At 60.9% G+C, this 26,791-nt stretch overlaps 2 protein-coding genes across 2 annotated transcripts; one reads left to right on the plus strand and one right to left on the minus strand.

The window, feature by feature from the left end:
* Positions 1–128: 128 nt before the first annotated feature.
* On the minus strand, positions 129–7,031 carry VOLCADRAFT_119621 (uncharacterized protein; the record flags this gene model as incomplete). The annotated part of the gene is made up of 7 exons (XM_002957192.1): positions 129–2,116; positions 2,318–2,645; positions 2,775–2,916; positions 3,111–3,247; positions 3,495–3,971; positions 4,480–6,369; positions 6,987–7,031. The coding sequence occupies 7 exons, from the start codon at positions 7,029–7,031 to the stop codon at positions 129–131; spliced, it is 5,007 nt and encodes a 1,668-aa protein (XP_002957238.1).
* Positions 7,032–8,032: 1,001 nt separating this feature from the next.
* VOLCADRAFT_98273 (uncharacterized protein) lies at positions 8,033–26,415 on the plus strand (the record flags this gene model as incomplete). Its single annotated transcript, XM_002957146.1, has 29 exons — positions 8,033–8,229; positions 9,338–9,509; positions 10,267–10,425; positions 10,899–11,117; positions 11,594–11,725; positions 11,889–12,002; positions 12,111–12,137; positions 12,222–12,335; positions 12,770–13,266; positions 13,532–13,706; positions 13,972–14,165; positions 14,579–14,643; positions 15,048–15,270; positions 15,649–15,796; positions 15,925–15,933; positions 16,078–16,299; positions 16,474–16,948; positions 17,103–17,113; positions 19,955–20,059; positions 21,280–21,367; positions 21,777–21,868; positions 22,249–22,251; positions 22,533–22,624; positions 22,698–22,797; positions 23,200–23,214; positions 23,652–23,722; positions 24,039–24,211; positions 24,807–24,961; positions 26,008–26,415. 29 exons carry the CDS (start codon positions 8,033–8,035, stop codon positions 26,413–26,415), a joined length of 4,455 nt encoding a protein of 1,484 aa, XP_002957192.1.
* Between the last annotated feature and the right edge of the window lie 376 nt (positions 26,416–26,791).

Raw genomic sequence — 26,791 nt, forward strand, 5'->3', positions numbered from 1 at the left:
ATCACTGCATAATATGGCACTTGTATTCATGTTCCCTTGGGACCGCTGTATGTCTCAACCTCTCGATGCCCGATCGGCTGGAAAACTTCGCCTGGGCCCCCCCTTCAAACTTAGTTCCGTCAAGGGTACTAGCCGGTGCGTCCAGACGCGTCCGGAGAACCCTCCCCCGCCATACCCCAAAACGCAGCACGTAGCACGCGCCGTACATACTCCCGCTGCTGCCCTGCATCCAGCCTGCCGCGGGAGGGCGTCCCCACATCCACACCCGCCTCCGTGTGCACCGGTGTGGGCACCACCACCACAACCCAGCCGCGTGCCCGCAGTAACCGAACCCTGACCGCCAGCGGGCCCCAGTAGACGTGCGGCTGACCAACCGCCTGGAGCTCGGGGGTCGCAATCAAGAACGCGAAACGCCGGACCGTATCACAAACCGCACTGGTGCCCGCCCCAGCGGAGCGCACACTCGGCGGGCTCTCAGGCCGGCCGTCACGCACCTCATCCTGCCCCTGCGCTAGCCACACTCCTGAAAGGTGGTGTATCTCCGCTGACTGTGGAGGTGGTGCACCAGCCGGCTCACGGCTCGAAGCTAGCCGCGAAGAAGGATGCAGCTGCGACAGGGGCTCCGTAGTCGGAGGCGGCGACGGCCCTGTTGCAGCCACATCCACCGGCACTAGGCCGTCCTCTGATCTACCGTCGATCTGCACATCCCGGAAGCCCATCTCGTCCAACGCGGCGCATAGCTCAACCACCAGCCTCCGAGTCCGTGCCGCGGGAGCCGCGTTCCACGCGTCCGTCACTCGCTTCATAAGCGCCGGCGGCAGCGGTAGCGGAAGCTGCCCGCTCTGAACCCCCATCGCTGTCGCCATCACCGTCGCTGGCGCAGCCGCAGCCACGACAGCCCTCCCGTACTCCACCGACATCGCGTGCGCCTGCGCTAGCTGCTCCAGCTCCGGCTGCAAGAAGGACTCGGAAGGCGTGGCAGCCAAAAGCTCGGACAGGGCCTTCAGGAGCTCCAGCACAGGATGGTGGTAGAGACCGCCGGCGGCCCGCAGGTACGCAGGCGATGGCGCTGCGGCCTCCGGTGGCGGTGGCGGCAGCGGCGCCGGTGGCAACGCATGCAGTACTGCTGTGCAGCACCACGTAAGAGTCACCACCTCATCGCTGGTTAGCTCATCCAATCGAGACAGCAGTACCGCAGCGGCTGCACGAAAGAGCCCGTCGTGGTAGCATCCATCGCCGCTGCCACCGCACAAGCCAGCAGCCCAGGTGGCGTGCGCCTCAAGCAAGGCCACTACGTGGTGTAGCTCCAGGTCCGGCGGCAGCCACGGCGGCGCTGCCTCCGCGACCTCCGACGCCGCCGCGGCAGCGGCAGCAGCGCCAGCGGCCGCCAGCTGTACCTTCGCCAGCTCTGCCACACGGTCCAGCAGCAGAGGATTATACAGCCGCAGCGCCGAATGCGCCCATGCCACGTCAGACAGAACCTTGAGGCCGGGGCCGGGGGCAGCAGCCGCCCCCGGCCCCGCTGGCGGCGGCGCATCCAGCACCAGACGGGCACAGGCATCCATAAGGCCGCGGTTCAGGAGGCCAGCAGTGGCGGCGGCCCAAGCGACCGTCGCAAGGTCCGCTGGCGCAAAGGCGCGCGCATGTTCGGAGGCAGCACGCACTGCGCGCGTGAGCAGTTCGTCGCATTCAGGCAGGCGCGCGACGGCCAGTCCCCATGCGAGTGCTGCAATATCCCGCGGCTCCAGGCGCTGCAGCATCTGCCGCAGCTGGCCTGCTAGTGCACGCAGCAGCGGCGGCTCCTGCACGCCCACGGCCACGAAAGCCCACAGCAATTTGATGAGTGAGGCAGCGGACATGTCATCGCTCGCGACGGGGTCGCCGCGCCGCAGAGCCGCCGCCGCTACCGCGGCGGTGCTGCCGTTGCCACCGCGGGCGGCTGCGGCGGCCTCCCGGCGAAGCACGGCTGCGGCGTTGAGCAGCCGCCGTGTACGGATCTGCGCCCTGTAGTACAAGAGCTCATCCACATAGCCGGAGATTGCATAGGCGGCCATCAAATTTGCCAACTCCTGCGGATTCAGGAGGTCAATACGTCGCCAGCGGCTGCTGCGGAGGGCTGTGGAGGTGGCGGGTAGGTGGTACCGCCGGCCTCCGCGGCGGCGGCGGCGCTGCCGCGGTTGCGACACCGCAACCCTGCCGCCGCCGGTGGCGCTGGGCCAGTGTTCCTCCTCCCTCTCCTCCTCGTCTTCCTCCTCCTCCTCCTCCTCCATCTCGTCCTCCACGTCATCATCTTCTCCGTACATCGGCGCTGCCTCACCCGGGATGAGATCTCCGGGAAACGACCGCGCAGCTGCCGCCACCTCAGCTCCGCCGCCGCCGCCCCGTAGCGCCGTCATCGTGACGGCGGCAGCGCCGAAGAATTCGGCGTTGCGCACCCCCAGCTGTGCCAACGATAATGCCACACAGCTGAGCTCACCCCCGCTGAAACGCCCCACGATGGCAGTGGCGATTGTGGTGGCGAGTGAAAGGAAGTCGGACTGGCGGTGCTGCACCTCCGCTAGCGCCCACAGTGCCAGTGCCAGCGGCTGAGGCTGAATGGCCGCCAGGTGGAGCCGAAGCGCGTCACACAGCCGCGTGTACACCGCCTGAGGAAGGACGTCGGGATGCATCCATCACCCATCCATCCACACATCCATCCATGGGTTTGCAGCTACAGCATATGTAAATGCACTGACGCACATATGGACATGTGTGTGTTTACGCGGGCCACCCACCTGGTCGTAGCAGCCCGCCCAGGCCAGGCCCCGCAGCAGCAGGGCGATGCTCACATCCGCATGTGGGGACTCCGCCAGCTCGCGGCGATGGAGGGCCCCCGCGCGGAGGAGCAGAGCGGCGAACAGACCTCGATCCATAAACCTAGGAGACACACACAACAACAGCGCGTTTGGGGGCGGAGGGAGGGGCCGCGGCGGAGGGAGGACAGTGAACGGGAGGCGGGGAAAATGGAGGTTAGTACAATAGCGACAACAGCAGATGCGACGTAAGTGGTGACGCGATGTACATTCTTTCTGTAATATTTCTCCCTCCCTTGCTTCGCCACCGCCACACACCTGGCCATGCGGTACGCAGACGCCACCATGGCCGCCTCCCGCAGAGTCAACCTGGCCGCGCCCTCCCGCAGCCTCCACGCCGCCCGCACCAGCAGCCGCCCATCAGCCAGCCGCTCCTTCACCAGCGCCCACACCACCTGGCGGGCAGTACGGCACCAGGAGGGGCCGCCGTCGTGATACCCGACAGGGGCGGATGAAGGGGAGGAGGAGGGGAATCCTATGATGCAAGGAAATCGGAAATGAACTGTCCGAAGGCGTCCAAAGCTCAAAAGTGCTGGAGTCGGTGGAGGTGCGGAGTGCTGGTTGGTAATAGACACGCTTGGGAAGGAAGACGCCCCATCTGGCAGATTCTGGCGGGTCCTCTTCCTCCTCCTCCCTCCTTACCTGCGCTACCACACCCTCGTCCCCCTTGTCAAATAGCTGCAGCTCCCAGGCCCGTCGCTCCAACAACTGATACAAGTTCATTGCAGACACGCGCCCCTGCTGCCCCTGGCCCTGCGGCTGCTGGGGCGGCAGAGGCCACCGCTCGTGCTGCTGCTGCTGCTGCCGCCTCCTGGATGACGAAGCACTGCCATCGCTACCGTCAGCTGCCGCTGAGGCGACTTCCGCCACCGTCGCCACCACCGCTGCTGCTGTTGGTCCGGAGACCACCAGCTGCCTCGTGGGCCGGTGGCGCATGGAGACGAAGGACCACAACAGACTGGCCACGTGCTGCGGCCGCAGCTGCGGCAGCACGTGCAACGCAGCCGCCTCCGCCAGCCTCAACAGACGAGCTGAGGGTCCCTCCGCCGCGGCGGCGGAGGAGGAGAAGGGGGGCAAGGTCCCCGCGCGTGCCAGCGCCCAGACTGCGTTGACCAGGTCCTGAAGGTGCAATGTCAAGTTTGAAAAAGATTGATTGGGGGGACGGCGGAATCTGAACTGGGGTCGTTAGGAGCTGCGGCGAGCTGAGGGGAGCTGAGTTCAAGTCCACCAGCTTAAGGCACAAGGAGGCGCCGTCGCCGTCATCGTAGCGGCAACGGCCACAGAGGAGGACGCAGACGGGGGAATATCCACGTTGGCGCACGCGGGTCCTTCGTGGCTCCCTCACTAGCCCCCTCTGTAGCCGGTGCTCTGTAGGGCCGCCCGGTAAGGGCCCCCCGCCCCCTACACACAACCCGGGTCGCCGGGTGGGGTCAGTCGCCGTCAGGACCCCCCCTTGGGACTTCTTACCCTTCTCCCGCTCCCGCTCCCCCTCCCCCGTCCAGCGAGCCACGCTTATCCCTTCGTCTTCCCCTTCGGGGAGCACTAAAGTGTTCCCCTTTGGGGAAGATGTAGGGTTTTCCCCCCTCCACAGTCCATGTCAGCCTCCGTCGCCCAGCCCCGGACCCACCTGGACATTGCAGCCGCCGCTGCCGGCTGCAGGAGCGGCCCGCCGCCGCAACGTCCCCGATCCCGACCCCGACCTGGCCATCTCCGCCGCCTCCAGCGGCGCCGCTCCCGCGGCGGCCTGTAGGTGCGGCTCCATCGCCTCCACCAGCTCCCCAAACACGGGATGGTGGCAGTGCCGCACCACCGCCAGCGCCCACATCGCGTTGCTGACCTCCCGAGCATGCAGGCCAACCAGCCGTGACCGCAGCCCAGCGCACAGTCCATCCCACAGCTCGCCGCGACCGACGGCGCAGAGGGTTGCCGTGGCGGCCCCGCCGCCGCCCCCGCCGCCGCCTACCGACCCCGCCGCCACGGTGCCGCTGCCGCCATACCGCAGGTACCCCGCCGCCGACAGGCGACCTAGAGCCCACATCGCCATCACCAGGAGTCTGCCGCTCAGACGCTGATTTGGACCTGACCCGATACGGGCGAACGCCTGACGACCCCGACCCCGACTCTGACTCCGGGCCCGACTCCGATCTGAGCCCGAAGCGTTGCCGCCGGTGCCACTACCTCCGCCCATCGCGCTCGGGGCGCAGCCATCTCGCCCGTCCGCCTCCGCCGCTAGATGCTGATGCAGCTGGGCCGCCAGCGCCGCAACGCAGCACGCCCCGCTGTGCTCCATGACGCTCCACGCCAGAGCCGATCCGCTGCGATCGGCCGCGCGCCTGCCTCCCACAGCCTCCCCCTCCCCCTCGAGCTGCTCCACCCCACCGGCACCGCCCCCGACTCCCTGTCCACCCTCCGCTATATTTGGCTCTCCGGCCTCGGTCTCTACAGCCCCAGCCGCGCCACCTGCCCGGCTGCTGAGCTTGGCCAAGGCCCATAAAAGTCGACACGCCTGGACCTCACACAGCTGCACCGCGACAGCGGCCTCCGTGGCAGGTCCCAACAGCTGCAGCACCAGTGCCGAGAACGCCGCCGCGTCGATGCTGCATGGCGTTGGCGGCGTTGGCGACCGCCGCGCTTGGCGCCCATCACCGCCGTTGCCATCGCAGCCTTCCTCATCGTCACGGATATCAACGGAACGACGCAGCGCACCAGCGCCATCGACGAAGTGCGCCGCGCGGAACAACGCGTCGGCGGCAAACGCACCACCTAGCGTAGTGCCGTACTGTTGTACGAGCATAACCCAAGTGTCCAAGTCAGCGCCGCGGACCTGGTTCCACGCTGTGGCAACGGCGGTGACGTCGCCGCCTCCGTCGTTGCCATGGCCTCCACGGCCTGCAAGCCCGCGTGTGTTGCGCCTTAGAGAGGCTTTCCGAGCCTGTTTAGAGGCACTGCCGCCGCCTCCACCTCCGCCGGCCCCACCGGCTTCCCTCGCGCTCACTCCGACACGCTTTCCGCTGCTGCTATTGGCACCACCGTTCCCGTCCCCACCGCCACAGCTGCTTCCGCCGCCACGCCCGCCTGCCCCACTAGTTGCCTCATTACAAGCTTTGCGGCTGCGATTGTTGTTGCTTCTGGATCTGGATTTGGGTCCAGAGGTGCTGTTCTTTGACTCCGCAGTGGGGGCATCGGTGGCTGATAGCGCAGTGTAGATCCGTCCTCCAGCTGGGACGCCGCTGCGGCGTATGGACGGCTGTGAGGGCTGCTGCTTTTGCTGCTGCTGATCCACCTCCACCTCCTTCTCCTCAATGACGGGTGTCCGGCCGTCAGAGAGGCCTGGCCTCCCGAAGGCGGCTGCTTGCGGTGCCGATAGAAGCAGCCGCTGCTGCCACCGCCGCTGCGGCCGCCGCTGGTGCGGATGCTCTGGCGGCGGCAGGTGATAGGTTGGCGGCAGTCCCGGTGTGTCGAGTGTTGTGTGGGACCGGGCTGCGGGACGGACTTGGCGGGTGGGGGCCGCGGGCCCCTGCGCGGGAGGGATGCGGCAGGCGGCGGGGAGGGGTAGCATCAAGTGTGCGACATACATACATGTCATAGGGTTTGGCACCACTGGTAAGGCGCGACCATTGCCCCCGGGAGATCCCGGGATCGATACCCGTTCGGGTCAAAGACCTTCCGAACCGACCACGAATGGAGTTGGGCCGCTGTCGACCCGGCAGATTCCGTTGGATGCTGGTGGTGGGTGCGGAACCTGGGCGATCCACTGAGAAGTTGACTAGGGTGACTGGATGAGGGTGCCCCGAAATACCGGGGAAGGCAGGGTTTCGCAGGGTAGCTGCCACGGGCGAAGATACACCCCCCTGTTTCACACATCATACATGTCAATCAACGGGCCGGCTGGGGCCAAGAGTGGAGAAGGTTGAATGGCGACGGGGATGGGATGTGCGGCAGGGGGTGCGGGTGCTGGAAAGATGCCATTCCTTGAAACAGCCTTGAACGGGGCCCCCATTCCCAGCCGGGGATGTGTACCAGCAGAGGTCGCGGAGAGCAGGTTGCTTGGGGGATTGCGGGGCTCTTACTGCTGACTGGCTGGGCTTGCTGCGCTCCGTCCACAGCCCCTTTCCCTTTTCTTGACCGCCTCACTGGCACAGACAGAGACTGCCTGGCTGACTGCAAGCGTGGATACATTTTGAAAATTTCAGGCGGATTTTTTTTACCATGCTAAAGTCGATACCGGTTCAACGCTGCTAGGTGGGTCCGTTTGTTCCGGTCAACCTGAGAGGGACCCAACATGGACGAGTAAAGCCGCACCTGGCGATCGACGCTTAGTCTGCCTGGCCACCCCGGTAGGAGTAGTCGGAACTGAGGGAAGTTAGGAAGAGGAATCCGTGCCGGGAGGGGGAGAGAGAGGGAGTGCGGTGCCGTGTCGGCACTTGGGAGGACGTGCCGCCGGTGAGATGTCGAGGAGATAGCAGAGGGCACTGTACCTTTGTAACTAGTGGAATACCGGATAGATGGACTGGAGCTTCCATGCTGCATCGGTGACCGGAAGGATTAGGCCGCCGCCACAACACCCCTACGGTCCATCATCAACATCCTCTAGGGGATTCAAACCGTTTTGTGAGCATGTTAAATGAGAATCGGTATAGCTATTTAACGCCTCGCCAAAATTCATTTCAACAGCTGCACATTGCTCGATTCCAAGGGAACACTGCGATTGGAGCTTAAGAAGCATGCCCACGGGAGAATCATAGGAATAAAACGTTATGTGTTTTGGGTTTTCGCGCTCTGGAATTTTGCTACCGCTTAGCCCGGCAAGTGTAATTGCACGACGTCCTTTCGGCTTCCATCCTACTGCCACAGAACTGAGCTTTCCTGATCGTGTTATCCATAGTTTTGTGACTGATAGATTTGTACCAGTATCACATTCTATATCCTTGCAACGTTGTACTCGTCTACTCTGCCTCGACTTCCGCCGCACTGACTTTCGTCGTGACCGCAGTAATTACTTGCAACATTTCTGTGTAGTCTGCTTCTCAAGCTTACCAATTAGTCATTTAATGCACTACCGAGCCGCCGCCGCCAAAGCATCAACAGCAAGTAACGGAACGGCTGCCCTCAACCGCGGCCTGCGCCGGCGCGCCCGCGAGACAACCCACCCGGCGCAAGGACCGCTGTAATCAGCAGCCATGAGGAAAAAGGTCGATGCACGTATCCGCACGCTTATTGAAAATTGCGCCAAGACGCGCCAGCGCGCTCTGCTGGTGCTGGTGGGCGACAAGGGCCGCGACCAGGTGGTCAACCTTCACTACATGCTGTCCAAAGCCAGCGTCAAGGCGCGTCCCTCCGTCCTATGGTGCTACAAAAAGGACCTGCAGCTCAGCAGGTACGCTTCCGGGTAATGGCTCGTTCCCCCTGGAGGCGAGAGCTGGAGCGCAGCTCGCCTGCCTTACTCCCCCGCCATGCGGGCGTCACGCGACACAGTGCGGAGGCTCACCGGGGGTTGGGCAGTGACGGTAGAACTGGCGGGAAAAGTTCCATGGAAAAGGGGACGCAGGGTGCGCAGTACGGCCAGTACGGAGTCGGAACGAGCTGGAGTTGCCCCTTTTAAGACCCGCGCAGGCGACTGTTAGTAGTAGTCGTGATGGTGGTGGTGGTGGGGGCCCCGGGGTTGGAGCGGCTATGGGATTAGCGGGTTGCTAAGTCCCCTGGTACTTCCCACACCGCGGCCATGTGGGTCGCCGACACCGGGGGCACCTAGCAGGATGTCAACTCACTCGCTTTTAGTGCCGGGTGAATTGAAGTTTGTAGACGCTTAACCGTGGACCGTTCCATCTTCCATCGGGCCTTTACATACCATACCATGCCTTGACGCGGCCCTCGTAACCCTCCTATGTACGCTGTGTTGGGATTAGGAGGGGGGGCTCAGCAGCGAGTGATCGGTGTGGGGGATGTGATGGATCTGGTATGACGTGCTGGCTAGGATCTGGAACTGGATCTGGATTTCATCCCTGCGGGCGCACACCCCTAGGCCCTGGACCTCTTTTAAACTAACCATCACTATCGCCGCCACCGCCGCCGCCGCCATTGTTTCGACGACCACCATTATTCCCATCGTCAGCACCCTATGCCGCAATGTTCTCCGCGGCCTGCACCTCGCGACCAATTACTTAGGGTTTGTGCTCTGAATGCTTCTTCTTGCGGCCCTCCTTGTACCGCTCATCCGCTTTCCCTCCCCTTTCCCCGCCTCTTTCCCCCCCGCCTACTGGCCAGTTCTGCTTCTTGTACACTCTTTCCTTGGCAGCAGCTTCACTCGTTCGTGGTTCGTCTTTAACCCCCTCCCCCCGCCTCTTACTCCCCACCCCAATCATGCTGTTTTATGAGCCCATATCTCTCCCCCCTCCTTTCTTTATTTTTTCATTGTTCCATTCCTCTCTATCTCCTTGCCCGCGTGTTTCCTCCTCCCCCTTCCCTCCTCCTCCCCCACTTCTCAGCCACCGCAAGAAGCGCATGCGGCAGATCAGGAAGATGGCCCAGCGGGGCTTGTTGGACCCGGAGAAGGAGGACCCCTTCGCGCTGTTCGTGGCCTCCACCAACATCCGCTACTGCTACTACCATGAGACGCAAAACATCTTGGGTAACACGTACGGCATGGCTGTACTGCAGGTACGGTGCACCGGGGCCTCTTGCCCTCGCTGTCGTGCTCTCGCGCGCGGCTCAACTTGTTCCTGTCCGTCTGTAGTGTGTGTTTTGATGGTTACCTTCCGAGCCCCTTGATAAGGGGGGGCATGGCGAATATGATGTGGCGGTGCATGAGGAGCAGCTTTACCGGCGGGAGCTCTTTGGCACCACCTGCGATGTCGATTTGAAGGGGGAATGTCAAGAAACTGTAGGAATAAGAGGCGGAGGCGCTGGAGTGGCGAAGGGCCGACTAGGGGGGTAACCTGTGTGTGCATGTGTGTGCATGCATGTGTTTATGTGTGGTGCGTCTGTCCCCTGCTTTTCCCCCCGGGCCCCGGTTTTCCTTTCCGGGTCAACCCAACCCACCCCTGCCCTTAGCTCCCCTAGCCGTCCCGCAGAGCCGCCCGTATCTCTCTCCTCATCTGGGTCATCATCACGTCGAAGGCAAGGCCCGGAGCTTCCGGAGCCCTCCTGTCCACCCCCACCCCGCACCCCGCACCCCCCCACCCCCCAACCACGTCCTTCACCCACCTCACCCCAGCATCCTACTACCCCGACCTCCTTCCGGAGCCAGATGCTGACTTGGGTGTCGGGGCTGTTGGAAACACCTTGCTGATTTGTGCTTGACATGATTACAACCCCCCTCACGACCTTGGCAGCAGCTTCACTCGTTCGTGGTTCATCTTTCCCCCCCTCACTACCATCACCACCCCGACCCGACCCAATCCAACCCGACCCGCAGGACTTCGAGGCCGTTACCCCCAACCTGCTCGCGCGCTCCCTGGAGACTGTGGAGGGCGGTGGGCTGGTGGTCATGTTGCTGTCCAACCTCACCTCCCTAACACAGCTGTACGGCATGACCATGGACGTGCACTCCAGGTTCCGTACGGAGTCGCATCAGGTGACTGCGGTCGGGTGGGGAGGTGGGGGGATAGAGCGGAGCTGGGCAACGGGGGGAAGGTCAGGTGTGTGCGTGTGTGTGTGTGGCGAGGAGGGCGACTTGGATCCTTCGTTGCGTGTGCACCGGCCGCAGTTGTTGGCTCTTCCCCCTCCTCCTCCCCCTCCTCCTCCCCCTCCCCCTCCTCCTCCTCTTCGTTCACCCAATCACCTCACCAAGCGACCCTCCGCCCTCCTTCCCTCCCTCCGTCCCTCCGTGCCTCCCTCCCTCCACCCCGCCTCATCCCGCCCCGGCCTCTCCACAATGATATACCCTCTACACACCGCCAGAAGTCTTTGGACGTCGGCAGTTCAACCCCGACCCCTAGCATACGAAACCACCTCCTCAACAACCCACTCCTCCCCGCTCCAGCCGCATTTCCCAACACCGCACCTTCTCCGTTCCCCGCCCCCCCGTCGCTCCCCGCTTCCTCACAGGACGTCGTGGGTCGCTTCAACGAGCGCCTTGTTCTGTCCCTGGCCTCCTGCCCGCACTGCCTGCTGCTGGATGACGAGCTCAACGTGCTGCCCACCTCCTCCCTCATCCGCTTCATCGAGCCGCTGGCCACCCTCCCGGACGGCACCCCCCTGGAGGACCCGGGCAGGGCGGCCAGGGAGGAGCTCAGGGAGCTCACCAACAGCCTGGCGGACACGCAGGTACGGGTTGGTTGGTTGTATGTATGTATGCCTGGGGGTCGGAATTATATGCGAAAACCCTAGGATATAACCGCAGGTGTGGCAGGCGGGGGCACTATGTGGGGGATTAGGGGGTGAAAGAAGGGGAGGGTCGATTGAGGATGAGCCATGTGTCGGGGGAGGTGGGGGGAGGGCGCGGGGCGTGTGGTGGGGCTCCCTGCGGTTAGCTGAGGGGATTCCGGTGGGTGCACTGCTGCTGCTGATGATGATGATCCTGGCGGCACTGCCGGCGGGCTGCCTGGCTGCCGTGGCTGCATGGCTGTGATAAACCGAAGTGATCCAACAGCGTCTTTGAAACAGAGCTTCTCATCCTTGCATTTTAGAGCCAGAATATTCGTTCCTGTCCCTTTCCCTTTCCTATTTCCCCCGCAACCCTACCCCCTTGCCCTCCCCCTCTCCCCTCCCGCTGCTGCTGGTGCTGCTGCTACTGCCCCCAGCCCGCCGGCAGCCTGGTAGGTCGCTGTCGTACTCTGGACCAGGCCCGCGCGGTGGTCACATTCCTGGATGCGGCCAGCGAGAAGACGTTGCGAAGTACTGTGGCACTGACCGCATCGCGCGGGAGAGGAAAGGTGGGAGGGGGACCCCTCCGGGCTTTGGGGGCTGTGTGTGTGTATATGTATATATTGGGTTGGGTGTGGCACATGCACAGCTGGGCCCTGTAAGTGTATGCGTGTGTGTTTTTAAAACCCACCCAAACGCCGCCATCCCCCGAACTTTCCCCCCGCCCCCCAGTCGGCGGCGCTGGGCCTCGCCATCGCGGGAGCTCTGGCTCTGGGCTACTCCAATATCTTCGTGACGGCGCCCTCCCCGGAGAACCTGAGGACGCTGTTCGAGTTCGTGTTCAAGGTAGGGGTGAGGGGGGCTTGGGGGTGGAGGAGGAAGAGGGGAATATGACTCTTACGCAAGAAGCCGAGGCTCCCGGGCTCCCTGACATTCCACCACTCCCACCACCAGCACCCCTATAGCACCCGCAAGTACCAGGTCTGCTACAGCCGCCTTGAAGGCAGCCAACGTAATGCACCACCTCTCCTTCCCCCCTCCTCTCCTCCCCCCCTCCCCCCCCAGGGCCTTGACTCCCTGGAGTACAAGGAGCACATCGACTACGACCTGGTGGAGTCCACCAACCCGTCCTTCGGGAAGGCCATTGTGCGGGTCAACGTGTTTAGGAGCCACCGCCAGGTAGTGGGGGTGCATGTTTCGATGCATGCATGTATGTATGTATGTATGTATGTAAAGGGAAGGGGGTTGAAGGGGTGGGGTGGGGGAATGGCGGGGGAGGTGGAAAAGGGGAGGGAGTCGTATGCGAAAGTAGTGGCCCTCCGTGGCCCCTTGCGAAGGAGAGGGAAGGTGATGGCGGAGGGAATGGGTGAATTGGGAGTTGTACGAGCTGGGGTATAGCACAGGGCCTCTCCCATCAGCGGGGTTTTGTTTCGTTGTTTTCCGTTGGTCGGTTAATTCGTTGTCGTTGTCCCGTACGCTTGCAGACGTCCTCGGCATCTCGATGCTTTGGGCCGTTTGTCCCGTGCTTTCCACCTCGCTGCCCGTTGTCTCATCCGTCCGTACATGTGTGTGTATGTGTGTCACCCCCCTCCCCCCAATACACATACACACAGACGGTGCAGTACATCCAGCCCCAGCACCACGCCAAGCTGGCGCAGGCGGAGCTGCTGGTCATTGACGAGGCGGCGGCCATTCCGTTGCCAGTTGTACGGCAGCTGTTGGGGCCGTACCTGGTGTTCCTGTGCTCAACGGTCAACGGTTACGAAGGCACGGGTCGCAGTCTATCTCTGAAGCTCATTCAGCAGCTCAGAGAGCAGGGGGCGAAAATAGGGGGCCCGGCGCCGGGTTCGGCAGCCGCCGGAGGCGGCAGTGGCGGCGGCGGCCAGGAGGGCGGCAGTGGCGGCGGCGGCGGCGGCGGTCGCGTCTTCCGCGAGGTCCAGCTCGAGGAGCCCATTCGCTACGCCCCGGGCGACCCCATCGAGTCGTGGCTGCACGAGCTGTTGTGTTTGGATGCGGGTCAACACATGCCCAAGCCGCCGCCCAAGCTGCCGCACCCCTCGGACTGCGAGCTCTTCCTGGTGGAGCGGGACACGTTGTTCTCGTATCACAAGTGAGTGCAGCGGGGGGGAAGGGGGGGAAGGGGGGGGAGGGGAGGGGAGGACGGCCTGGTTCACCAGGTTGAGACAGACGGAGGAGTTCAAAACCCACCTTACCACTTGCCCTAACCCCCAATCCATGGTGGGGATTTCCTAAAGCAAAATCCCTTCCTCCTCCGGAATTAGGCAATGTGGTTCTTGAAATTTGCAAATTTGATTTCCTCCTCGCCAATAATCCCCCCTCCCCTCCCCTCCCGTCCTCCTTTACCGGGCCCCCAGGGCCAGCGAGAAGTTCCTGCAGCAGATGGTGGCGCTGTTCGTGGCCTCGCACTACAAGAACACGCCCAACGATCTGCTGTTGATGAGCGACGCCCCCGCGCACCAGCTCTTTGTGCTGCTGGCGCCGGTGGACCAGACCAGCAACACCATGCCGCACATCCTGGCGGCCGCGCAGGTGGGCGACTAGTCGGGAATGGGGTGACATGGGGGGGACCTAGGAGGGGGAAAGGGAAGGGGGAGGGGGGGAGAAGGGGAAGGACGTAACCCCACACAGCTATAGGTGCACTGTGTACACCTGTGCAACAGCTGTAAGGTAGGCGCGTCCGTCCTCCCTGTTTTTCCCCATCGTTTTTCCCCATTGTTTTTCCCCATGGTTTAGACTACTCTACTCAAATTTCCCTCCACACACACCCCTCCCTCCCTCCTCACACACCCGCCAGGTGGCGCTGGAGGGCTCCATATCGAAGCGCTCGGCGGTCAACTCCCTGGCTAAGGGTGAACTGCCCCAGGGCGACCTCATTCCCTGGACCGTTAGCCAGCAGTTCCAGGACCCGGACTTCCCGGCACTCAGCGGGGGGAGGGTGGTACGGATTGCCGTACATCCGGAGCTAGGGCGGGCAGGGTATGGGTCAAGGTGCGCGGGAGGGGGGGGAGAGGGGATGGCCGGGGCCCGGGAGGAAGGGGGGGGGAGGTCTGTTGGAGGAGGGGGGTGTCAGGAGCTGATAGAATCGTGACGGGTTTGGTGTGTGTGTGTGTGTTTCGTGTCGTGTTTAAGGTGGTACGACAAGGCGGGGTGTGGAGGTTCTTGGAGGTTAACGCCGGTAATTCCCGTAAGGATGTACGGGAATGAGTCACGAGAATGGGAGGAGAGGGTAGGTGGCATGGGGTGGTGTGCATGGGCGGGAGTGTGGCGAGCGGGGCGGCTTGGGGCGATGCAAATTGCGTTATAAGGCCCTCACCGCTTGTTTTATACGTTGTGTCTGGAGTATCGTATTATGTCTTTATGACTTGATATACAAGGCTGTCTGGCTGGGCGGTGTGTGGCAGGGTCTTGGAGCTGCTACGGCGATACTACCAGGGCGAGCTGACGAGCTTGGACGAGCAGGACGACGGTACGGAAGAGGACGAGGACGAGGAGGACGAGAAGGAGGAGGAAAGCAGCGACGGTGACGACGATGGCGATGGCGGCGGTCGGAAGCGGCGGCGGAAGAGCGGCGCTGACGGCGATGCCAACGGCGCTGACGGCGATTCCCGCCTCTTGAGCGAGCGTCTTGGCCCCCGCAAGGGCCTCCCGCCGCTGCTTGTAAACCTGGCGGATAAGAAACCGGAGCGACTGCACTATCTAGGTAGGGGTGGGGGGGGATGGGGGCGGGATGGGGGGGTGGGGGGGGCTTTGGGGGGTTTTGGGTGTGGGGGGGGTTAGGGGGGTGGGCCCCATCTCTCTCTCTCTTTGGTATACCGCACATACCGTATCGTATTTCCATTTCCCCCGCAAATAAAACACACACCCCTACAGGTGTGTCGTACGGTCTGACTCAGCAGCTGTACAGCTTCTGGCGCAAGGCGGGTTACGAGCCGCTGTATCTGCGGCAGAGCCCGTCGGACACGACCGGCGAGCACACGTGTGTGATGGTGCGGCCCCTGGAGCATCCTGATGTGCAGGGCGGGGGCGCCTGGCTGGGGCCCTTCGTGCAGGACTTCAAGAGCAGGTTCATGAGCCTGCTGGGGAGCGCATTCAGGTGGGGGTTCGAGGTTACAGGGGGTTAAGAGGTGTAGAGGTAGGGGGGAGGAGAATTCTGTGGTGTGAGAAGCGAAGGGCTGATTGCCGACGTCCCAAGCGGGTGGTGATAGCTGGGGGGCGGTAGATGGGGTAGAAGAGGAGTTGGGTGGGGGTTATAGAGGGGTGCCTATGTCTCCTCCTCCAGGACGTGACACAGTTGTGTTTTGTTGAGTTTGGGCGCTGCTGGCACCTCCCTGCTCTGGCTGCGCGTCGTGATAAATGTACATAATAAAATCCGTGACTACGGTATTTCCGCACCGTTTTCCACCCCCGTTTTTCCCCCTCCACCCCGCGCCACCATTGCCACCTCCTTGCCACTGTTTGTTCCCCGCTGCAGGGAGATGCCACCCGCACTGGCTCTGAGCATTCTGGATCCCCGGCTGACGTGGAGCGAGGCCGAGGGGCAGCCGGTGGTCCAGGAAGGGGTGGTGGTGATGCGGGGGGACGGCACCCCGCTGGATGTGTACGACCTGAAGAGGTTGCAGGTAGGGTGTGCCTTCCCTGCCTCCCCTCCCTCTCCTCTGCCCCCGCTTTCCTCGCGGCAGTTGCTTCTTTGTCTGTCGCGTTTGATGATTTCCCCCCTCCTCCCCCTCCCCTCCCCCCGGGCCCCCAGCGCCGACTGGTCAGTCCTGCTACCGTCCTGTACATCGGCAGCACTCTTTCCTCTTTCCTTGGCAGCAGCTTCACCCGCTTGTGGTTCCTCTTTCCTTGGCAGCAGCTTCACCCGCTTATGGTTCCTCTTTCCCCCCTCCTTCCTCCCCCTCAGGCCTACTGCTCCAGCCTAGTGGACTACCACTTGGTGCTGGACCTGCTGCCCCCGCTGGCCAGGGCATACCTGCGGGGCCGACTGCCCGTCAGTCTGTCGTACGGTCAGGCGGCCATCCTGGTCGTACTGGGGTTGCAGCAGCGGGAGCTGGGGGCGCTGGAGGACGGTCTGGGGCTGCCGGCCAACCAGCTGCTGGCGCTGTTCAACAAGGCCATGAGGAAGGTGGGTTGGTCTGGGGCGGGGTTAGGGTTAGGCTTGGGGGGAAGGTGTGGGAGGGGAGGGGAGGTCAGGGCGTTGCCGCCAATAGTGAGGGGAGGGGATGTTGCCCGTCATTACCCGCCACAACGCCTCTACATTCACGGACACACATACACACACACGCATGCGCACATGCAGATGTACGGCTGCCTGCGTGCGGCCAAGGAGGCCGCCGTGGCACGTACCCTGCCTGCCGTACGGCAAGCTCCGGAGCTGGCACCTCACGAGGTGTCGTTGGACGACGATCTGGACGAGGCGGCGGCGGCGGAGCGCGCCAAGCTCCGCGAGCGTTACCTGCGGCCCGAGGACCTGACCCAGTTCGCCATTCGGGGCGGGGAGGAGGATATTGCGGCGGCGTTGGGCGGCAAGGCGCCGGCGGCTGGCGGGCTGGTATCAGTGAAAGGGGGAGCCGGGGAAGGCGGCGGCAGTGGCAGTGGCAAGGCCGGGGGAGATGTTATGCTGTACAAGAAGAAGGGCGGGGGTGGCAAGGGCGGAGATAAGAAGGGTGCGGAGAAGGGGCCACGGATTGGCGGCGGCAAGGGCGGGTTGAAGAAGAACAAGTACGGGGCAGCTCCGAGCCTTGGGGGCGGTGACGGCGAGGCGGGGCGGTCCGGTAAGAAGCTGCGACAGTAACTTTGGGGTGTCGGTCGGGATTGGTGCGCATGTCGAGGCGGGTGTGAGTGGTGCAGCCGGTGGTAAGTGGGTCTTACGACTTGACACAGAATATCGCTACTGCCAACGTTACGGACACACGGCTGACGTGGCAGACTGCGGGGGGGTAAGTGTGCGCGTGCATGTGTGCGTGCGTGCGTGTGTGTGTGTGTGTGTGTGTGTGTGCGCGCGTGTGTGTGTGTTTTGTGGGGCCGGCGAAGGGGCTCCCGGGGGACTGAGACCCACCGGACACCACTCGGGGGGATAATATTACCCTGTGCGCAAGGGCCAGGGGGGCTAGGCGGGTAGGGAGACGGGGAATGTGTAGAGGGGGGGGGCGCTCTCCTGACCCCTCCTGTGTTACTTCGATTACGGACAACAGCGGTCAGGTGATCACCGACCACCCAGACCTGGGGTTTTCCAGAGCTGTAGCGGGGGATGTAACAGGCGGGGGTGGGGGGTGGGATTCGACTCCCGGAACTCCGGTGACCACTTTTCACCCTTTTTCAAAACGGTGGTGGGAGCGCGGCCCCGTGTGGGCGACGTAAGGGGTAGCCGTGTGGCAGGTCGGCTTCCTTTCAAGAGCAGGTTCGCCGGACGTAGAGGGCTGTTACGGGTGCCGTCCCCAGCGGGGAGGGGAGGGGAGGGGAGTCGCATCCAGCTGGGTTGGGCTTTTGCTTTGCCTCTTGTTGGCCGGCTGGACGTCTAGGGGGCATTAACTCGGTCCATTGACCAGATGTCTGACACTTCAACGGGAAAAACTGTACTGCTATGACTGTACGGCGACTGACCGGCATGGTTGATGGTCGGTCACCCTTGTAACATGGAGCCAGATCCCAACCGCAATTCCCCTCTGGGCCTTTTCCCTGGGGGCAAGAGACATTACGAGCTGACGTGGGTAGCACATTGTACGGCATGGGTTCCCTGGATTAAAGCACAGTTCAGGTTAGGTCTCCGGGTCTGGGGAGCAGCAGATTGACTGGCGGCTAGGTGGGGGGCTGTGTCTGGTTGAGGCTGTACGGATGTGTGCCGTCGGGGGCTTCGTGGTTTGGGCCGTACGTCGCCCGTCGTCGCGGCGGTTGTCCATGGCCCGAGCGCCCTGCGCCGCTGTGATGCGGTAGCCTTTGCGGTGTCCCATATACAGACGGGGAGGGAGGCCGCGAGCGGTAAAGTCGTCTTCAGCTGACAACACTTTTTACTTCAGCTAACCGCATGATTGGGACTCAGCAAGCTCCTATACATATAGGATATAGCAAACGTGAACATGTTCTGGAAATCCCTAAAAATTCAGTTTTTCTAACCATACAGCAGGGAGGTAGGTGTGTCATAAGACAGGCAAGTCACAACCATTTTGTTGAGTGATGCACAAGCCTTCCCAGCTTAGCGTGGTCGACGAAACAGGGATGTGCTGTCAACTTTTCCAATGTTAGCAACCGCTTTCTTGCGAGCGAAGAGACGCAGGCTCATAATATTGCTTGAAAGCAGCATTAAACCTCGGAATCAATTGCAGCTCAAATACTTCTCTCAGCCAAAACCACCATTTAGACTTCCTATCAAATGATTTCTCTAAACATCACAACCACTCTGCCGGAAATATCTTTTAAAATCTTGCATAATGCGGTCGAAAATTGAAAACTTCCTCACCGCCCCGCACCTCGTACTCAGGCACAAACGCAAAGACATACACGCGCACAAATTACACAGCACCTCGAACCTGTAGACTTTTTCGCGCCGATGACCTCAGCAAAATCACACCCATGCGCCGTACATACTCCTGCGCAACCGTCAACGCACATCAGACATGATTCATCTTCTCCTCCTGCTAACGAAGCCACACCGACACGAAGCAAACCAACCGAGTTCAGCAGAACACGTTTCGACACAACCGAGAAAAGACGGCCAAGCAATGGCGCTCAACGAGATAAGAATAGAGTGTCTGGAGGTATCCGAGCGGCACCATGTACGGCACAGCCGGACAAGGTGTTCCCACCAGGGCGTGATATGGGCCCTACGAGATACACAGCAGACAGCTAGGGATCAATTACCTTTCCCTCTTGAAAACAGAACGACCGAAGCAGAGGGAGTGTACTTAGGCCGCATCGTCCAGAGTCCCAACGATATTTCAAGGGCACGATGGTAAAAAAGGGGGGGGGGGTGGCGATGCAAGTGTGACGCGCAACGCTGTCGAGACATCTTCGAAACTCTTGATAATGTCGACCGGGTCGGCCCACGACACACCTTAGACTAGCCTGCATACCGGTACAATGACAAGGTGTCCAGCAGCTAACCCACTGCCTTACTTATAAACAAAATTATGTACAGACGCAGTAGAATTTCGACTGCAATGAACCAGAGATTTTTAATTAGGGGAAAAAAGACATGGCAAAGGATGATGCAAAAACTAGCTCTACAACCCCCGGACAGTACACGCGCGGGCACGCCCCGGCACTTTTAGGCACAACGATCCCCATTGTGTCAGGAGATACAACAATCTTGTAAGTGCGAAATGCCAACCGGTTCCCGTAACTTGCGCTGTCTTTCCGTGAGGGCTTTGCGGAAGTCCGGAACCGGAAAACTCTCCTCCTCCAGGACTGATGAGAATTGAGGCAAGGCCATGCAACCTCTACCTACGCTTCTTTCCATTGCTATGAGTTGCTGAGGGCTCAGCAACAGCGTGGCGATAGTGAAATTCAAGGGCGTCCGGCTGACCAAACGACGAGCGACAGCTACCCTTCGCCATCGAAGAGGTCGCCAGATCAAGGATTGACAACTCCCCAAGCGGTCCACTGTCACATCGCCGAAGTGTGTACTTCGGAGGATGCGGACCTGAGGACTGCGTAGCGCGCCCAGTGTTTGCCTTCGTGACGCTTGCAAAGACGTAATCCTGCGAACGAATAAATTTGGTGATCAAGGCGCAATTCATTACTTGCGAATGACACCCTCATAAGGCAAACATGGCCCTTACCAGGACAGGGGGTGGAACACCGGGAACCAGGACTTGAACTACGCGCCGTGCGTCACGGTCCAGAGCCATTGTTGGAGACTCCAAAAGATATGTAGACTGGCTGAGGAGGTTAGTGGGAGGAGGTTTAACCGCTTACGATTTTTTGCTCGCCGAGAGTTGCAGATGCAAACACACTTGTGAGATTTATGCGGACGATACCTCGGATATGGCTAAGGATAACAGAATGTCCCTGGATGCCATTCGCATATCATCCTATGTCCGTACAGCTCCACCTGAATTCGTTCGAAGCTGCTTGTCATGAGGGGTTACCAACCCGTCTAGCTGGTGTGATTGATGTATTCGAGTGTTCCATGTTTGACTAAGCGGTTGGAAAGCCTGCGTCGGTAGACTTTCTCTCAGGGCAGTGACGCCAAGCTTGGTCAGCTTCTCACTCCACGGATTGCATCAAAGGTGTCGATCCAGAAGTGAGGCGCATTTTCAGAATGAGTTTAACTCGAATTCATCACTGAGACTGCAAGATGGCAGTTAAACTTGTGATAATGTGATATCAGGAGTTAACTCTCCTGCGTTGGTTGCGGCCCATGCGCAGTTACAGGCTGAACTTCTGCAAGTTACGCAGGTCCTTTTGTCGATGCCACCTATGCCATTATCCACGCATGCAGAACACATGTGCACCTCCGGTTACTGTTAAGATGCGCGGACACACAGGGCAGCCGCAACGAGCCCGATGCGACGTATTGAAGCACTTAGAAAGGTCACAGTTTTGCCGATATGGCATATTGTTGCGCCGGAAGCAAGCCGTGGGATGCACGGACAGGCGCCACGCCGGCGGAGCCAGAATTCCTAGTGCGAAACCATCCCTTACCTCAGAGACTCCCATTGGGAGAAGGAAGCTTGGTCGGGATGGACCTGAGGTCCCTTTGTTGTGTTTCGGTAAGCATTTGAATTCGGCGTTGCGGCCTCAGCCAGCCTCATCTCCAATTTTGAAAAGACATGGATAAGGAAACTCAGCCGCGAGCGCAGAATCTTCAACAGGTTGCCCTCATATCGCCTTATGGTCTAGCTACCAAACGCAAACTCTGTACTTGCAAGGCTGTCATCTTGCTGCGGGGCACCCACCATCCCTTTTACCGCGCCCAGCCGCCTGTTCCACTTTGGCTCCACTCCAGAAAGCAGGCTGCCTCCATGCTCTACCCGCATCCATCACCGCCATGCATGTCAAACGGTGTCTCCATGTGGGGACAGTTGGTGTTATTATTTTCGGTCATGGCACTGGTGTGAAACCAACATCACCCCTGCCACATAACACACACAACGCCTCGTCTCAGACACCTGCCTTTTTCGTTTGGCCTACGGATACAAACTTCGGCACGTTCATGCACACACACAGACACGTATGCTGTTCCCAGTCCATTGGTGAGCATATGTGCATTTCCACAAGCAACGTTCTGCTGACGTGTATACGCAAGCACACGAACGCCCACACACGAACCCCAACATCGTCACGGTTAACATACAATTTCAAATATTAATTTATTTTTTTACAGATACTACGTTCAACAGGCAGCACCCGGCCGTCCACCCACCCAAATCTCCCAACCCTCAAACCTGGATATCCTGTGCCTTTCCTGCGGTGCTAACCTGTACGGTGCGGTACGGCACGGTACAGTTTTACAGTGTGTACGGAACATGTAACCGCCTTGACCACCCCACATGCAACAACACTTATGGGCCAAATGTTCGACATCAAGCCGACTTGCACTTCCACTGTACGGCATTCCATGTCGTTGTACGACATCTTGTCGGATTGCTGTCGGTCCCCCAGGGTGTATGCTGTTCGGGGAAAGCACCAGCTACTCCGCGGCGGAGCGGCTGCTGGGGATGTGCATGGACGCAGGGGTTAACTTCTTCGACACGGTACGACCAATTCTGTACGGCGTACGTCACGGTTGTGGCGCGTGACTCACTCTGTCGTGCAAAGGCATTCCGTTGTTACTACTACATGCTAATTTGAGCTTTTTACCCGAAGAGAGCCCGGGACCGGACCATGTCGTAGGGTCTAGACGAGCCCAAGGCCCATAGGGCTGCGGAATAACGTTTGACAAGGGGAAGGGACGGGAAACGTTTAATCGGAAATTGGGATTGGGAAATTGGGATTGGTTGCAGTTGATCTTAGCGGGGCGGCCTGGCGGTGTGCACATGTGGGGTTAGGGGGGTAGCGGGTGGCTCCCCACGGCAGTCGGTTCCCCGCCACCAGCTTTAAGACTCTCCCCCCTCCTCCCTCCCCCCTCCCCCAGCCTGTGAGTCTGTCAGTCTGTCAGGTTGTAACCAACAAACCGCCCAGCTCTCCTCACGGCCCCCTCGCCTTTCACTTCTTCCCCGCCCTCACCTCACCTCACCTCACCTCACCTCACCTCACCCCCCTCGCGGTGTCCGTTGTCATTGGGGACCAAGCAGGCCAGGGTAGTGGTAGTGCTCGTCGGGGAGCAGTACCCGCTCTTCCATCGGCCCTCCCGTACACCCCCCGGCTCACCCCCCCAGGCCCGCTCCCACGGCTCCCTCCCCCCTCCGACCCCCCCAGGCGGAGATGTACCCCGTGCCGCAGAGGGCGGACACCCAGGGGACGTCGGAGGAGTACCTGGGCAGGTGGCTTCGGAGCAGCGGGGTGAGGAGGTACGGCAGTACCTCCCACGGCGATTACTTTATTTCTACCCGCCACCTCAACCCCCCACCTCAACCCCCCCAGGGAGGAGGTGTTGGTCGCCAGCAAGGTGGCTGGTCCTAGCGGCCAGATGACCTGGATACGAGGGGGCCCGCACCGAGTGGATGCGGACAACATACGCAGGGTGGGGGAATCCGGGGTGGAGGGTGGGGTGGAGGGTGGGGTGGAGGGTGGGCCGCATGCGTGCCAAAGGGAGATAGCTAGCACCTACAAACGCACATACAGACGCACATACAGACACATGGGCGCACAGACGCCGGTCCCATGGCATCCGAGCGCTGTTCCGTGCCGCATCTTGGAGCGCCCAACCAGCACTTGACGCTCTTCAGCAAACCTTGCTTCGCCGGCATCCCCTCCTTCCCCCCTCCCTTCCCCCCTCCCTTCCCCCCTTCCTTGCCCCCTCCCTTGCCCTCTCCCCCACCCCCCCACCCCCCGCGCGTTCTTGTCATTATCGTTCGCTGCTCACAACCTTGCCACCTCTCTGCCTCACATGTGCCTTTGCCCGCTGCTGCTGCTGCCTGGCCAGGTGAGTCCGAAGGAGGTTCGAGCTTTGTCGGTTTATCGCGTTGCGTCGGTTGGCTAGCCGGACTAGGATAGTCGGGTCGGGCGGGTCGGGCGCGTCTTTGGGGGTTTGGGAGGAGCACTTGCATGTCATCAGCTTTTTATTATCAGCTAATCAGCCAGTTCTTGGCCAAACCTCGTCAATGCCGCCGCCAGGCCGGCGGCAAACTTTATTCCAGCTCTCGTTTTTCGCCGCCTCTACACCTACCTTTACTTCTTTACGGCTTCGCTCTACTGCTTTTCTTCCGCTCTTATTTTGGTCTCGGCGGCTAGGTAGGTAGGTTTCCGCGGTCGTCATCATCCCGAGGTCGGCTCCTTCAAAACCGCCTACTGGTCAGTTCTGCTTCTCTTTCCTTGGCAGCAGCTTCACTCGTTCGTGGTTCGTCTTTCCCCCCTCCCCCCTTTCCCCCCTGGGAGGCTCTGGACGGAACCTTGAGGCGGCTGGGAGTGGACTACGTGGACCTGTACCAGATCCACTGGCCGGACAGGTGCGCGTCAAGAGGGGTTCAAAGCGTCCTCAGGACTACGTAAGATGTCGCCTTGAAGTACGGCACCTGGGTTATTGGGGGGTGGAGGGCGCAGCATTAGCGGGCGGGTGAGCCCAAGTGACGGTGCTCTGTAACATCATTCGCATACTCCTGTTGGTATGTTGCGGCATCCGTACATGCTGGTTGCTCGCGGCTGAAACATATAGAGAAATAGGCACACAGACAGACAGACAGACAGACAGACAGACAGACAGACAAATTTAAGCCGTTGCTGGCACCTGTTCTTACCCGCACATTCCGGAGCCGGCGCCGGTAGGTATGTCCCTATGTTCGGTGACAGTGAGTACGAGCCATCGTACGCTTTCGACGGCGCCGTACCGCTGGAGGAGCAGCTAGGAGCACTGGGACGTGCTGTACGGGAGGGCAAGGTGCGGTACGTGGGGCTCAGCAACGAAACCCCGTGGGGACTGTGCAAGGCCCTGTCGGCAGGTATGTATGTATGTATGTATGTATGTATGTATGTATGTATGTATGTATGTATGTATGTATGTATGTATGTATGTATGTATGTATGTATGTATGTATGTATGTATGTATGTATGTATGTATGTATGTATGTATGTATGTATGTATGTATGTCATAACTATTTACTTCGGAGGGGGGTTGTGGGGGACAAGATGATTGAGACACGCAGCCGCAGCCGAATCAATGGATGGAAGGGTTGTTAGGGGAGCGCGGCTTTACTTACATACTCTCCGAGGACGCGCCGTCGGGACTGCAATCTACGCCGCAACCTACCTCATAGCCTCCATGTCGTACAAAGCGTGAAACGTTTTAAATACTTGGTATGTGGCTTGTATGTACCCCCGTACAAGCGCTCTCTCGCTCTCCCTCATCTCTTCCCTCGCTCCCCTTCGTGTCGCGTCTGTATGTCCATCAGTATTTGGAACACTATTTACAACGGCTACCCATGTTGCCCTGCCCTGACACCTGTCCCAACCCACCCTGTCATGGCTTGAACTGGGATGTACGGTGTACGACTGCCTGTGGCTCCCCACACAAACTCCGCCTGCCTCGCCTCAGCCTCCCTGGACTCCTCCCTGCCCCGGGTAGTATCGCTCCAAAACGCCTACAGCTTAACCTGTCGCACATTCGACAGCGGCGGCCTGGCGGAGATCTGCCACCTGGAGGATGTGGGGCTTATGTCGTACAGCCCGTTGGCGATGGGTCTCCTCACGGTGGGGCCCAGCGAGGGACTTTTGGACGGGGGGGGGAGGGGACACTGTGTTTCGGTGAGGTGGCGCGTCTTTGGTGGGAGGTAGGCAATCTCACGGCTTCTGGATGTGTAACTGCACGCCCACGCCCCGGCCCCACCACGAACCCCTCATCACGTGCTGATCTCTCCTCCGCCGCCTCCGCCTCCTCCGCCGCCTCCGCCTCCGCCTCCTCCGCCGCCTCCGCCTCCGCCTCCTCTTCTGCCGCCTCCGCCGCCACCGCCTCCGCCTCCTCTTCTGCCGCCTCCTCCTCCGCCGCCTCCGCCTCCTCTTCTGCCGCCTCCTCCTCCGCCGCCTCCGCCGCCTCCGCCGCCTCTTCTGCCGCCGCCGCCGCCGCCGCCACCGCCGCCTCCCCCACTGCACCTTATTCCGTCTTGTCTCGTCGTCGCTGCCCAGCCTGCTACACACGTCCATACATACATACATACATACATACATACATACATACATACATACATACATACATACATACATACATACATACATACATACATACATACATACATACATACATACATACATACATACGTACACACGCGTACGTATAAGTGTTTTTGGATTGAACAGGTTCTCTGCAGTACGCTCTAGCCACCCAACCCCCTAGTGCCCTTCGACCCTCGTTGGGAAAGCTGTTCCTCATGCACCGCCACATCATATTTGCCATGCCCCCCCTTATCAAGGGGCTTCGAAAATATTGTTAAAACACATACAGCTACTGCACCTGCTCACTGCACTGCAATGCTCTGACGCGGTCGTTATTTTTTCTACATTAATACCTTTTTCTGCGCGGCAATTACTTTTGAGGGTAGCCTTAATTTATTTGCCCCGATTCGTAGAGCAGCTACCAGGTCCGCCGGTCCTCACTCGCCCACCCACCCGCCCACCTAGGGCTCATCCCCTTCATCCCAGGAGTTAACCTCACGTGCTATCCCCACCACACGCGTCTTCTCCCCCCTCCCCCCGACACGCATACCCTCATACACACATACACACATACACGACCCGCGCAGGGCAAGTACCTAGCCCCGGACGGGGGGCCCCCCACTGCGCGTCTCAACCGCTACCGCGGCCGCTACGCAGAGGCGGAGAGCCGCTATGGCCCCAAACCCAACGTCCTGCAGTCCGTAACCGCCTACTGCCGCCTAGCCGCGGACGCGAGTCTCACACCCACACAGCTGGCCCTGCGGTTCGTGCTATCCAGGCCCATGGTGGCGTGCGCCGTGGTGGGGGCCACGAGCGAGGAGCAGCTTGCGGAGCTGCTGGCGGCGGCAGTGCCGGCACCGCCGCCGGCAGCGGGGGGAAGCTCGGGGTTGGGTTCTGGGTGGGGCGAGTGTCGGAGTGGGAGCGAGTGGTTACCTGAGGAGGTGTTGCGGGAGATAGATCGGATACATGCGCGGTTCCCTAACCCCACGCCGTGAGAGGGCGGTTTCCCGATGGGAGGGTTGAAGGGGGCGCCTGGAAGGCAGCGGCAGCGGGCGGGGAAGGTGGTGGGGGAAGGGCAGCAGCAGCAGCAGCAGCCCCCGGGCGGGGCCCACAGCAAGGCCCACTTGATGGCCACTACTGATCCCTCGGAGGCGCAGGTAGTAGTGGTAGTGGTAGTGGTAGTAGTGTGTCGTATGCGGATAGAGGGGCAGGTTATTGAGGGGGTAGGTTTTTGCCGGGCGTGCATTACTGCTTCTGCGACTTTATGCTGCATTACTGGAAGTTTGCTGAACGGCACGCTGGGACGCCAGGGAACACGGGAGGCTCCGCTATATGGTTCGGCTGGCGGCTGCCGGAAATCGACCGCGACTA

Source organism: Volvox carteri (assembly GCF_000143455.1).
Source record: "Volvox carteri f. nagariensis unplaced genomic scaffold VOLCAscaffold_70, whole genome shotgun sequence".
Taxonomy (NCBI): Eukaryota; Viridiplantae; Chlorophyta; class Chlorophyceae; order Chlamydomonadales; family Volvocaceae; genus Volvox; species Volvox carteri.